Raw genomic sequence first — 14,494 nt, forward strand, 5'->3', positions numbered from 1 at the left:
CATTAATGCTATATTTTTCTGGTTAAGGAAAGGGTGGTATATAAAATCGCAAACTCACACCTGACTAAGGCCTTGTTTTAAATGCCATCCATTCACTCCAGGCTCCAATATTAAGAGAAAGGATCAATATAAATGTTCCCTTTGTGCCTAATAAACCAACTGAAACATACAGCAAAAATTCAGAACCGTGAATGTCTGCTTGATTTGTTTTGTAAACTACTTGTACACAATGTCAAACTTGATACATACTTTTAATGATGTTAATGGTGCATAAATGCTGTTTGCAAAGTTATGAAATGATCTAAATGGATCTATTTATTTTTATTAGAGACAAAGAAGTAAAGCACAAGCTGGTACAAAATAAAAATCCCCTTTAAGGCTTTTCAGATAGTATTGAAAATATATTCTTCGTAGTGGAACTTCTTGCTCTATGACTTCAAACCAGCAATTATGATAATGATGCCTGGGAGAATAATGATTATTGTGGTTACTATGTAGTAAGAACCTATGCCAAGCACATAATGATCATCATTTGATAGAACTATAAAAGTTATCTCATTTTATTTTTATTTTTTAAAAGATTTACTTATTTATTTGAGAGAGTGAGAGTGTGGACATGTGGGGGGCACATGTGGGGTGGGGGTGGGGAACAGAAGGTGAGGGAAAGAAAAATCCAAGCAGACTCTGTGCTGAGCATAGATTCCAACACAGGGTTTGATTTCATGACCCTGAGGTCAGACCTGAGCCAAAACCAAGATCTGGATGCTTAATCAACTGCACCACCCGTGCTCCCCAAAAGTTACCTCATTTTAAAGACAGGAAAAGTGAGGCTCAGAGAGGTTAAATAATTTGCATAAAGTCAAAACAGCTATAAGTGGTAGAACCAGTGTTTAACTTCCAATGTCTGAGTCCAGCGTCATGCCATCCACTATACTGTCCTGTGTTCTACTGATTTCAACAAGAAATCAGACATTCAATGACTCTCCCATTTACAGTAATATATGGATAATCTTCAAAGCCTTTTTATGGGAATAAGCAAGGGAGCCTGTAAGTGTGTTTTCATTGGAGGATTATGAAAACTGTGTGCCTTGTTATCTAAAAAGGAAGAAAGAACAGAGTTAATACTATATGTTTTTTATATTGTAAAGGTTATGAAATAAATGTTTCTTAAGTATTCTGAGCTACTCCAGAGAAAACTACTTAAAGAAGAACAGTTAAGAGTTTCCACTTCCAATATTAGCCAAGTAGCTCCTATCAAAACCATCTATATAGGGATAACTATAAATCCAGGACAAAATATTTTTTAAAAATCTGAAAACAATGAAGAAAGACCACAAATAGGTAAAACTCAGAATGGAGAGGTCTACATGTAGAAGAAAGGAATGGCACTAAGTAAGTGTCTGATTTTTTATTTTAAATGTGGCTTTTAGCCAGAAAGTAAGCTATGTAGGATTATTAAGAAAAAAGGAGGATAGAAACATTCAGTCTTACTGGCATGGAGAACTAGAGGGTAGAATGTGGAGTGGCCACAGCTGCTGGGAAGTGAAGGAAGAAAAAGCAAGAGAGGAGGAAGCTCAAATTCTGCATGTAAACTCTGCTTAAATCTCTTGCTGACATTTCAAGTATGTGTTGATATGATAGACAACTAGCATCCTAGTGAGGCCTAAAAGAACTGGACAGAGATTTTAGCAGTCATTTACTACAGAGGAGAGAGAAGTTGGAGTTTGAAAGCAGCAAAGTGAATAATTCACCAAATCAAAAAACAAAATGAATCAAAAAATACTCTGAGTATTTACTCTTGGAGTCTCTAGAATGAATCATTCAAAATGTTCCAGAAAATACGGGCACGTGGGTGGCCCAGTCAGTTAAGTATCTGACTCTTGATCTCAACTTAGGTCTTGATCTCGGGGTCTTTTGTTCAAGCCCCTTATTAGGCTCCATGCTGGGTGTAGAGCTCCCTTAAGAAAAAAAAAATCACTACAGCAAAAACTGATGATATACTATATGTTGGATAATTAAAAATAATTTAAAAATGTCCAAGATATAATTCAAAATTACTGGACAGGAAAATTTTCCCATATTCAAAAGAAAAGGCAATTAATGGAGACCAAACTCAAGATTACCCAGATGTTAGAATTAACCCCATAAAGATTTTAAAGTAGCTATTATATATATGCTCAGTAATGTAAATAAAAAATACACTTAGGATGAATAGACAAATAAGAAATCTCAGAAGAACATCATCTATAAAAATGGAAATTATGGAACTGAAAATTAAATATCTGAAATAAAACTTAAAAATTCCCTATCATAAATAACATTTCAATGAACAGGCTTAAAAAGTGAGTAAAATAAGAGTTAGGTTATCTAATTAAAAAAAAAAAAAGAAAATGGAAAAAGATTAAAATAGGAATGAATAATGGTTCAGGGACCCGAGGGATGATATCAAAATGTTGAATATATATTTAATTAGAATCCAAGAAGGAAAGGAAGAAGACAGAGTAGGAAAAAAATTTAAATAAAAGTTGAAAAATTTCCATATTTAGTGAAAACAGAAACTTACACACAAAAGAAGGTCAGCAAATGCAAGCTGAATAAATGTAAAGTAAATCCATTTAGACACATCATAGTCAAACTACTAAAAGTCAAAAGTAAAGAGAGAATCTTGAAAGCAGCCAAAAAAAAATGATACATTACATGCAGGAAGAATAATGATACCAATAAATATGGACTTCTAACTGGAAATAACTGAGGCCAAAAGAAAATGACATGTCATCTTTATAGTGCTGAATGCAAATAAATAAAAGAAAACCCTGTTAGCCCAGAATTCTATAACCAGTGGAAAAAAATGATTTTGCTCATATGCGGAAACAAAATAAACAAGCAAAGGGGGGGAAGGGGGGAGAGCAAACGAAGAAACAGGCTCTTTTTTTTTTTTTAAAGATTTTATTTATTTGAGAGAGAGAAAATGAGAGAGAGAGAGCATGAGAGGAGGGAGGGTCAGAGGGAGAAGCAGACTCCCTGTGAGCAGGGATCCCAAAGCAGGAACTGGATCCAGGACCCCAGGATCATGACCTGAGCTGAAGAGAGTTGCTTAACCAGCTGAGCCACCCAGCCATCCAGAAACAGGCTCTTAACTATAGAGAACAAAGTGGTGGTTACCAGAGGGGAGGAGGGGGGTGGTGAGTTAAATAGGTGAGGGTGATTAAGAAGTGCATTTGTGATGAGCACAGAGTGATGTATGTAAGTGTTAAGTTACTATATTGTACACCTGAAACTAATGTAACACTACATGTTAACTAACCAGAATTAAAAACTGAAGAATTCATGTAAAACAAAAAAATAAAAGTGAAATAAAGATGTCCTCACAAATACTAAGAGAATTCACGACTAGCAAAACTTAACTCTAAGGAATCTAAAAGAAGTTCCATAGGCTTCAAGGAAATGATACCATTTGGAAATGCAGATTACAGAAAAGAGTGGAGAAGATCAGAAAAAGTAAATGCAAGGATAATTTTTTTTAAAAGCCCACTACTTTCCCCCTAAATACCCTAAAACACATATTTCATTTACAGTAAACAAAAAATATTTTATTTATAATAAAGCAAAATTTTAACTTTTTAAAATGGGTTTATAACACACATAGATATAATACACAAAAATAATTACAGCATAAACAACAGGATGTTGGTGGTGAATGGGTCTATATGGTTTCAAGTTTCTTACAATTATTTTAAGTATTACTATATTAACTCTAAGTAGACTTTTTGGAAAGTTAGGATATATATTGTAATCCCTAAACCAGCATCTGGCAAACTACAGCCCTAGGGGTCAAATCTGAACCAGCACTTGTTTTTACAGAAAATGTTTACTTTGTCCTGACCTAGAATAACCACTTGAAAATAATAGCTCAAAAAAGTGTAACTAAAAAGCCATTATCTAAATTAAAATATGGTGCTCAATGCCAGAAGAAGACACTGAACAACAACAGCACCACTACAATGGAAGAACAATTATAAAGTGGTTGATCAAAGAACAACCAAATTGATAATTACATTAAATGGATATGGAGCAAACACTAACTAAAAGGTAGAGATTTTCAGAATGAATAAAAAAAGAAAGGCCCAATTATAAGACACTCATTTTAAATACCAAAACACAGATGGGTTGCGTGTAAATGAATGGAAAAGATAAGCCATGCAAACTGCAAGGATAAGTAGCCTGGAGAGGTTTATTAACCAAATAAAGCCAATTTCAAAAACAGTATTATCAGGAATGAAAAGTATTACCAGAGGTATGGAGGAATATTTTGTCAAAATAAAAAGGGTCAGTTCATCAGGAAGACATAATAATCATAAACATGAACTCTAAAAATAGTGTTTCAAAATATATAAAGCAAAATTTGACAAATTTAAAGAAAGAAACGTAGAAAAACAAAATCATAGTGGACATTTAACACCCCTAACTCATCTACTGAAAGAATATCTAGATTTCTAAAAAAATCATTAATAGTTATGGTTTTTATAAGATTTAGAAATCTAAAAAGAGTTACCCAGGTTTTATCACCTTAATAACATGGATCATGGCCTTAACTCTTAAGTCAGATCTACATGTGGATGGAAGGCAAGTATAGGAAACAGAGTTGGCCCATAGACAAATGCTGGTTACCTTGACACGCTATGTGTTAGCATTTTTTATTTCATACCTGGCTTTAGAATTATAATTTAGAGATATCTCTTTATTTTATAGACAAGGAAAATACCATCCAGAGAGCTAACCCATTTAATCAAACTCTATAGCTATTAGGAGCATGTACTGGAGCAAAGGTCAATCAGGCCTTCAATATATCTTTCTATTATACAGCACTGCCTGCTAGTCAACAGTTGCATGAATGATTAGAGACAATGTGGAGGATCAAACCAATCTCAATTTCTTGGATTGATTGATCCTAGCTTCTGTAAAAAAAAGTCCATTTCAGTTCAGTCAAGAAGAAGGGGACAATGTGGGTAGGGGGCCATATAAACCTCAAAAACTACTATCAACTTATGATTTAATGTACGACCCATGTCATCCACTAAAGTAAATTTACTCAATGTCCTGCCTTAAGCCATGGTTACAAAATGGTTCTAATGTCTTTTATTTGATTGAGGAAGTCAAACATCACATTTCACATTTATCTAGGCATATCTAATAGGCTGCAAATGAAAGTAAAATTCTTTTTAAATTTTTTTTTATTTTTTATTAACATATAATGTATTATCAGCCCAGGGGTACAGGTCTGTGAATCACCAGATTTACACACTTCATAGCACTCTCCATAGCACATACCTTCCTGAAAGTAAAATTCTAAGGAATGTCAACAATATGAGTAAGTAATTTTACTTCTCTAGGCCTCCTTTCTCTACAGTAAAGAATGACCATGATGAGCTTGGAAATTTTCTACTCATTGCCACGTATTTTAACAATGCAGCAAAGTGAAAAGAATATACAGAAACACCATTTGCATTGATATAACAGAAACCCAGATGATGAATATTAATACTCAAAGAATTTTGGGGGGGAATGACTTCAATGGATAACATTGTCACAGACAAATTCTTTCCCTGGATGTAGTCATTTTTCTCCTTCAGGTCTCCGGTATTTGAGATTTGACCACTGTCAAATATAACGCCGTTATGGGAAACAACAGGCAGGGGGCAGCAGATTTCAAAGAGGAACAAGTAAACAGTGACAACTATAATAGCAGAAAAAAACATTTTTCTCTTATCTTTTTCTGATTCTTCAGTTGCCGTCTATTTAAATTATTATTTAATTTTATAACTTTAAATTGTATATATAGATATGTATATAATAAAGCAAGATGTCACTACAAATTATAAAAATTATGATTCTAAATAAAAATACATGAGATGTACGAAAGCTCACACAATTAAACTTATGTATTCAAAATTTTATATAATGTACTAACGTGTGTATACATATGCATATGTGTATCTTTTTGTGTGTGTGAGTTTTTTTTTTAAAGTATTTCTTCCCTTCATTGGGGAGAAATACTTATTAAAAAAAAAAGAAAAAGATACATATATGCATATCTTTTTTAGCTGACAATCTTCTGCTTGTTTCTGCACTATGGCCATAAAAAAGAACTTGTTGCCATTCAGGGGAAAAAATTGTATACTTCTGAAAAGATGTTTTGATAGTAGGAGAATATCTAGCATTGTGTAATATTAAAAATTCTTAGAGCAGTGGCATGGAAAAGCATGGTGACACACACAGAACCACATTCCAAGGGTCCAAAGAATATTCCAACAGAATTAAAATGAAAGTAGGCAAGAAATTCCTTGTTATGTTAGCTTTATTCATATTCCATTATTTTTATATAATATCACACCATTTAATTATAAGATGGATTTTATAGAAAAACTAATTATACCAGGGTAGAGTATAAGCATCAGCTTATAAACAGGTAGCACAAGGGCCTAAAATGATTAAGCAGCTTGCACAAATAACCCGTCCACCTAAAGACTGAAGGAGGAAAAGAACTAGTACTCTTTCAGTCTAATGTACTGATAACAACAATAGTTGTGCCAGAGAATAAAACGGAAAAAATTTATTCTAGCTTAATTATTCTTTATTACTTACTGGTTTCCCTTGAACTCCTCTCTCTCCAGGGTTTCCAGTCTTACCCTACACAAGGAAGAAAATGTGTGAGTCCCCTAGCTCCTTCACCAAATATTAACCACACACCAAGAAAAACAGGGAAGATTTTATCTATTTATCTTTAATGTAAAATGTTTTACTACTTACAATAAGACCATAGGGCCCTCTTTTTCCTTGATCTCCTTTTTCACCCTAACAAAGTATCAGTACCAGAGGAGTTAATAGGAATATGGATTATGGTTTTACACGTGCTAGCATATACTGACATACAAGAAAATAAGACATCAAGTATATAATTCAAGATTCAAAAGAAAGTATTTGTCTGTGTAGAGTAAAAATTTTATGTATGTTTCATACGTTTACTAAGAGAAAATTTAGAACTACACTTTCGTAAGAAAATATAACAGTTTTAAATCAGGTAGAACACCTATGGGCTCAAAAAAACATAATGTGTATGAAATGAAAAAAATCAGTATTTACCTTGGCACCTTGTATACCTTGTTCCCCTAAGAGACCGTCTGGTCCTCTTGGTCCCTAGGGATGGAAAAAGTTCTATTGTTAATTTGAAATGTTATTATTATTATTGATTACGGTTATACATCCTCACAAATGAACAGACTGTTCTTGACAAATTCCTCTGCTTCCTTCTATACCATGACCACAGAAAAGGATACAGCCGGATACATGGATGAACCTATTTGTTGTTTGTTTTTTTTTAAGATTTTATTTATTTATTTGACAGACAGAGATCACAAGTAGGCAGAGAGGCAGGCAGAGAGAGAGGAGGAAGCAGGCTCCCCGCTGAGCAGAGAGCCCGACGCGGGGCTCGATCCCAGAACCCTGAGATCATGACCTGAGCCGAAGGCAGAGGCTTTAACCCACTGAGCCACCCAGGCGCCTCAAGACATGGCATTTTTAGGGCTAAAAGGATTCAAAGGAGGAAGAGAACTTTCACATGTCTATATAAGGAATAAAGGTATCATTTTGACAGTTGGAGATCATGCTCTAAAAGGAACTCTGGACAGAGGGATAGGATAAGAAAAGGGTACAGAGGCAGGAAAGAAGATACCCAAGAAAGAAAAAAGTAGTTTGTTTAGCTGGTTTATTGACTACAAGTAGTATTTCTCAATATTTCTAACTAAGTATTTTCTATATTAAGAAATAATTGTGGAAAGCCTGGGACTTAAAAGGTCAAAGACTGGAGTTTATATTTAAATCAATAGGTAATGAGAAGGAACTGAAGACTTCTTTTTTTCTTTAAGATTTTATTTGTTTGAGAGAGAGAGCCCATGCCTGTGCACTCAAGCAGTGGGGAGGGGCAGAGGGAAAGGGAGAAGTAGACTTCTCGCTGAGCATGGAGCCAGACTCAGGGATCTGGGCCTCTGGGATGATGACCTGAGCCGAAGGCAGATACTTAACCAACTGAGTTACCCAGGTGCCCCTAGAAGGCCCTGAAGATTTCTATACAGAATAGTGATACAAATTTCCCAGCACAACAGGCTCCTTCTCTTTTCTCCCACCTGAGGTCAGCTTGGTTTAGCTTTATATTCTTACTGCTTACTGTAATAGGACTCTTTTCCTGGGTGTTCTTATGATACTGCATTCCCTGATCCTCTTAGGCACATTCAGGGTATTAGAGAGAAGGTTCACACTCCATGAGATCTGTAGCTCTACTGGTCATACTAAAGTTAAAGCCATAGCTCTAGCTCTTCAATCTCAGTTTGTATTGAAGGTACTCAAGGACCTGGCCCTACCTTCTTTGTCCTATTTTCCCATGGAAGACTATCAAGCTGAGTTTCAGTCTTATTGTGTAGAACGTTGACTGTCAAGTTGAGGAATATGGATTCAATTTAGTAGGTAAGAGAGTGCTATTCATTTAATAAACATTTGCTGAGTGCCTATTGTAAGCCAGCCATTACTTGAGGCACAGAAGATACAGTGGGGAGAAGAGACACATCCCTGAACTCATAAGCAATCAAATAAATACCTAAAACTATAAAATGACAGTGAGTAGTCAAATGTAATGAAGTAAATAAAGGAGCTTAAGGGATTAGAGAGAATTCAAGATGGGGAGCCCTATTTTAGAGAGGGTAGTCGAGAAGCCTCTCTAAAATGGCATATAGGCAAGATCATTCTGACAGAAGAATCTACAAAGGTCCTGAGGTAGGCACATGCTTGGAATGATTGACAGTTAAGTAACTGAAGAAAAAAACAGGAACAGTTATTAAAGGATGACTTTGAAGTTTTAAGTGCAAAGATCCCTCAGGACCTCATTCTAAACATAATCTTCACCTTAAAAATTCAGCAGCCTATATTGATTCTCTTTCTCTGTCATCTTATAAGCCCATTCTCCTCTTTCTGCCCTGTAAGAAAATACTTTAAAAAATTTTTTGGAGTTATAACAGAAGGTGGCTGAAGGAGTATGAAAAGGAACGAGTGTTGTCCAGTGACAGATGGCAGCTACTCTTGTGATGAGCATAGCATAACCTAGGAAGTTGTTAAATCAGTATGTTGTACACCTGAAACTAATGTAAGATTGTGGGTCAACTATACTTCAATTAAAAAAAAAAAAAAGGGAATAGATGATCAACATTCTTATCAACACAGCAGAAAACAAGTGAGATCTAGACTGAAAATGTGTCCACAGGGAATTAGGCACTTAACACTTTTGAACCTGAAATCTCTATCTTGCTTGGATATTTTATGATAATAATTAGTAGAGTGATGACAGCATTAATAGCAAACAAACTGGAAGCGTAGGCTTGCTTGGGTGGAGAGGGAGAATGAAGCGAACACAAGGAATGTGATTCTAAACGATCAACCACAATGAGGCAGGTATCTCCAAGGCTAGTGCTAGAGAGTGCAAAGTCATTCTGTCTAGGTTTACTTTTTTTTTAATTTTTAAATTTCTTTTAGATTTTATTTATTTATTTGACAGAGAGAGAGCGCGCACGAGAGGGAGCGAGCGCGAAAGAGCACCAACAGAGGATACTGTAGGCAGAAGGAGGGAGAGAACACAGAGCCTGATGCAGGGCTTGATCCCAGAACCCATGACATAAGCCAAAGGCAGACACTTAACTGACTGAGCCACCCAGGTGCCCACATTCTGTCGAGGTTAAAATGGTAGCATCGAGGGGCACCTGGGTGGCTCAGTGGGTTAAAGCCTCTGCATTCAGCTTAGGTCATGATCCCAGGGTCCTGGGATCGAGCCCGAAATCGGGCTCCCTGCTCAGCAGGAGCCTTCTTCTGCCTCTCTCTGCCTGCCAATCTGCCTACTTGGCATCTCTGTCTGTCAAATAAATAAAATCTTAAAAAAAAAAAAAAAGATTGTTTGGTCTAAAGATGGCAAGTATCTTTTCTTATATAAAATCAGATTAAGTGGCTTCCCGGATACATACATAGAAAAGACTGAGTCTAGGTCAGGAGGAAGATCTCAAAATCAACTGCCAGTTTCTGCTTCTGAATATAAATCACCTAGTGTCAAGGCTGAACTAGTGCAAACTCTGCTTTTTTCTGTTTTTTTAATATGAAGAAACGGAAGCCTGCAGATATAAGCTGCCTGATTCATATGATGTCTAAATGTATAAAGACTTTAAATAGTTATGCTTTATTAAGTTTATGATATTTTTTCAAATGTTAGAAAGAAGAAAAGGTTAATCCTGTTAACAAGTGAATTTAGATTGAAAAGGGGACCTGAAGTTTAGGGGATGTTTATAAAATGGATATGAAACATTTATAATTAAAGTGCTGATTGGCATTATAACTGAAAGGAGCTCCCTTTTTTGCTCTAAATATAGCAATTGCATTAATTAAAGGCAATAAAACCTAAGGTTGCTGGTTAAGAGGTTAAGGCTGAAAGAACTCTAAGGAAGCTTAATGCTCTCTATGTTTCAGTTTAGGCTAAACAAGCTCTAAGACAGACCAACAGCATTAAAACAGGCATCTAATTGGGCATTAAGTTATTTTTTTTTAATATCTGCTTTAAAATATCTGATTATCAGGGCACCTGGGTAGCTCAGTCAGTTAAGTCTCTGATTCTTGATTTTGGCTCAGGTCATGATCTCAGGGTTGTGAGACTGAGATCTGTGTTGGCTTCCATGCTGGGCGTGCAGCCTGCTTCAGATTCTCTTTCCTTCTCCTTCTGCCCCTTCCCCCAACTCATGCACATGTGAACTCAATAAATAAAATAAAATAAATTAAATATCCAATTATCTATAAAGCTGTTGGAGAATGTATGCTAACTAAATTAAAAATCTGATCTTTTCCTCATCATCTGTAAGAAAAGTTAAAGTTTGCTATGATAAGTGGCTATTAGTAGGTTCTAAAAACTGGAATAAAGTCTGGTACCTCAAGTATATAAATTAAGCATATTTCATAAAATAAGAAGAACTTGAATTATAGGTAATAGTCTTAAAGAATTAGCAAAATTCCTGAATAGTCACATAATCCTAGAAGTATCAGATGATAGGAGACAAAACCACTACTGTATATAAATTCTACAATTAAAAAAAAATTATCATTAACACTAATATAAACTGCATACTAGCTTATGTAGGAAGCTTTTATGAAAATTACAAGTCCATCTCTATAATGCTTATAATCAGTTTTAAAGAGCTGAAGCATCTATGAAAAAGAAACAACCCTTATTCACAGAACAAATGTCCTTCTAACTTGGATTCAGTATGTTTCTATTTCCTTTTAACCAAATCCATCTTCGCTTGACCCTTCTGTTAATTTAAAATTACCCAGATGCCTAACTAAGTATGTCTAGCAGTCTGCTCTGGCTATCGATTGATACCGCTGGGACAAAACTTTCCCTTAGACAGAAACTATTATCTGTGATTTTGTGGGAAAAAAAAATCATTTCATTCTACTCTTGTTATAAACTTTTTCAGGAGAAGAAACCACACAAAAAGTTCTTCTCTTATACTTGGTGTACTCTAGGTGGTACTCACATTGAATCTAAATGCAATGGCTGGTTTCCCAATATGGTATGCATTTCCTCGAAGAAGCCACAATTTAGAATTTTTATGGTCATATCCAGTTTCCATCTTGCATACAGAAATCTTAAAATATTTCTAATACAGTTATTTCAATCTTTTTTCCTCATTTAAATATTAAGTAGCATAGAATAAAAAATTACTCAGTTGTATGCCTCTATACCCTCCTTCCCGAGAAAGGGTACAAAATCTGAATTTGTCTAATGATCGAAGGCACAATCCATGGGCAAGAAAAGAGATGTTAACTTTGCTCAGTGGGTCATCTCTCCTGTCAGGGAAGCTGGAGATAGGACACAGAAGCACATACTGGAAAGACACCAAAGGATGAGTTACCTAGCCCCAGTGAGTTAAATGTGTGCATGAGGGACAGCAAGTAAAGTTGTGTCAATTCCTAGTGACCCCCAAATGCTAAGCCATCATCTTACTGGTACTGCAGTAGAGAATCTGCTAGCCTGTATTTTCTATATGGTGGATGTGATTGTATATATTATATTGATTAGCTGTGGCATAATAAATTGTATTACTACACTTAAATGACTGTTCTTCAGCCAAACTTGGCAGGTAAAAAAAAAAAAAAAGCTTAGAGTATGTAGGATAAATAATAATACTTTAAATTCATGCCGGATCTCCCACCTAGGAATCTCAAACCATAGGAATAATACTTTCAGCCAATCCTGCTCTTTTTCAGCTATGTAAGAAGTAGGATTATACAACCTTCACAAAGCAGGTGAGACAAATATTCAATATATTAATTTGTTTAAGTTGTTTGCTGAAATGGCAGACTTTGTTGTTTGCCTGAGCTTTTTTTGTCCTCTGGAAAAGTACCAATGTTGTACAATATTTCAAAAGCCACTGGGCTGTAACTAATTGAATAGTAAAACCCATGTGGTCCAGATCTGAAAGATCATTACTCTTGAATCCTCCATGGTATGAGGAGAATGCTTGACAAATGATAAGAAACCAGTAAATGTTAGACAGTTGAGTGACAGACGGATGGGCACGCAGACCCCTAGGAGAATGTCCTGTTATTGATGATGTTCACATGGCCATGTGATAACAATGGAAGTCACAGGTAAAACAGTAATAAGCACTAGTTCCATAATGATAATTCTCGGTGCGATCTCCAGGTCAATGTGTGTAGGGCACAGCTTCCTTTCCAGTGTACTGTGACACAGTTGTGTGTCATGAAGTGTTTACAGATGTGCTGGGAAGATCAACCCCCTCAGCCTTTGGGGTGAGCGGGAAGAGCTGGAGCACAGAAACTTCCAGGCAGATACCTTTCCATTTATCTCTGTGGGTTAGACATGTAGTCTTTTTTTTTTTTAATTGAAGAACACTGGGAAAGATGGACCTAGCATATTGATACCACATGTGTAGGGGAGAACAGATTAAGAAGAAGATAGTAGAAACAGGAAGACATTAGGTGACATCTGGGATGGAACTTTATAATAATAAATTCTTAAATATTCTGGTCTTCAGTTCTTTTTGTATTCTCAATGTTCAGAAATTGCCTGAAATATTCTCCTGCAAAGGAAGTGTTTTTGTACTAAACAAAGCCTTTATTTCTAAATCAGATTTCTTTTTTTTTTTTTTAAATATTTTATTTATTTATTTGACAGAGAGAAATCACAAGTAGATGGAGAGGCAGGCAGAGAGAGAGAGAGAGGGAAGCGGGCTCTCTGCTCAGCAGGGAGCCCGATGCGGGACTCGATCCCAGGACCCTGAGATCATGACCTGAGCCGAAGGCAGCGGCTTAACCCACTGAGCCACCCAGGCGCCCATCTAAATCAGATTTCTTTGTTTAGAAAGAACTGAATGAACTTTAGGTAACTGTGAAAAGCCATTTTGGGAGAGAATCAGTAAAATGTATTTGGAGGATAAGAGGAAAACAGACCATTGAAAAGATAACAGTTGAGGACAAAGTGGCAAATCAGAAAAGGATAACGATCTATTTGACTAATGAGTGGGTAAAGAAGATGTGGCGTGGATATACAATGGGATATTACTCAGCCATAAAAAAGAATGAAATCTTGCTATTTGCAATAAGGTAGATGGAACTAGAGCATATTATGCCAGGTGAAATTAGTCCGAGAAAGACAAATATTGTATGATCTCACCTCCATGTGGAATTTAAGAAACAAAACAGATGAACATAGGGGAAGGGAAGAAAAAATAAAAGAAGATAAAAACAGAGAAGGAGGCAAACCACAAGAGACTCTTAACTATAGAGAACAAACAGGTTGCTGGAGGGGAAGGTGGTGGAGGGATGGGTTAACTGGGTGATGAGCATTAAGGAGGGTACTTGATGGGCTAAAATAGTACTGGATGGTATATATAATTGATGAATCACTAAATTTTACTCCTAAAACTAATACTACACTTTGTTAGTGTTACATTAACAAACTTGAATTTAAAGAACACCTTAGAAGAAAAAAAAGGGGAGGGGGAGAGAAGGATAACAATTACCCAGGGATCATGGGGAGTTTAGAAAACCATAGAGCCAATGACCTTTCTGTATGACTTAGGAGAAAACACAAATGGTCCAGGAGAATTCTCTTTTTCTTTTTTTTAAAGATCTTATTTATTTACTTATTTGACAGAGAGAGATCACAAGTAGGCAGGAGAGGCAGGCAGAGTGGGGGGTGGGGAAGCAGGCTCACCGCTGAGCAGAGAGCCTGATGTGGGGCTCGAGCCCAGGACCCTGGGATCATGATCGGAGCCAAAGGCATTAACCCACTGAGCCACACAGGTGCCCGGTTCAGGAAAATTCTTGTTTAGTTAGGTACATGGCTTCTATAAGACCTCAATTACTTAATTAACAAAAGGCAAAACAT

General features: G+C 36.0%; 1 protein-coding gene across 1 annotated transcript in view; it reads right to left on the reverse strand.

Moving 5' to 3' along the window:
• Positions 1 to 14,494, reverse strand: part of COL24A1 (collagen type XXIV alpha 1 chain) — a 379,684-nt gene that overhangs the window by 154,157 nt on the left and 211,033 nt on the right. The window contains exons 28-30 of the mRNA XM_059377096.1: positions 7,141 to 7,194; positions 6,808 to 6,852; positions 6,643 to 6,687 (exon numbers count right to left, since the gene is read on the reverse strand). Of these exons, the coding sequence (XP_059233079.1) occupies positions 6,643 to 6,687; positions 6,808 to 6,852; positions 7,141 to 7,194 (144 nt within the window). The remainder of the gene's footprint in view (positions 1 to 6,642; positions 6,688 to 6,807; positions 6,853 to 7,140; positions 7,195 to 14,494) is intronic.

The sequence above is a fragment of the Mustela nigripes genome, chromosome 14, assembly GCF_022355385.1.
Source record: "Mustela nigripes isolate SB6536 chromosome 14, MUSNIG.SB6536, whole genome shotgun sequence".
Taxonomy (NCBI): domain Eukaryota; kingdom Metazoa; phylum Chordata; class Mammalia; order Carnivora; family Mustelidae; genus Mustela; species Mustela nigripes.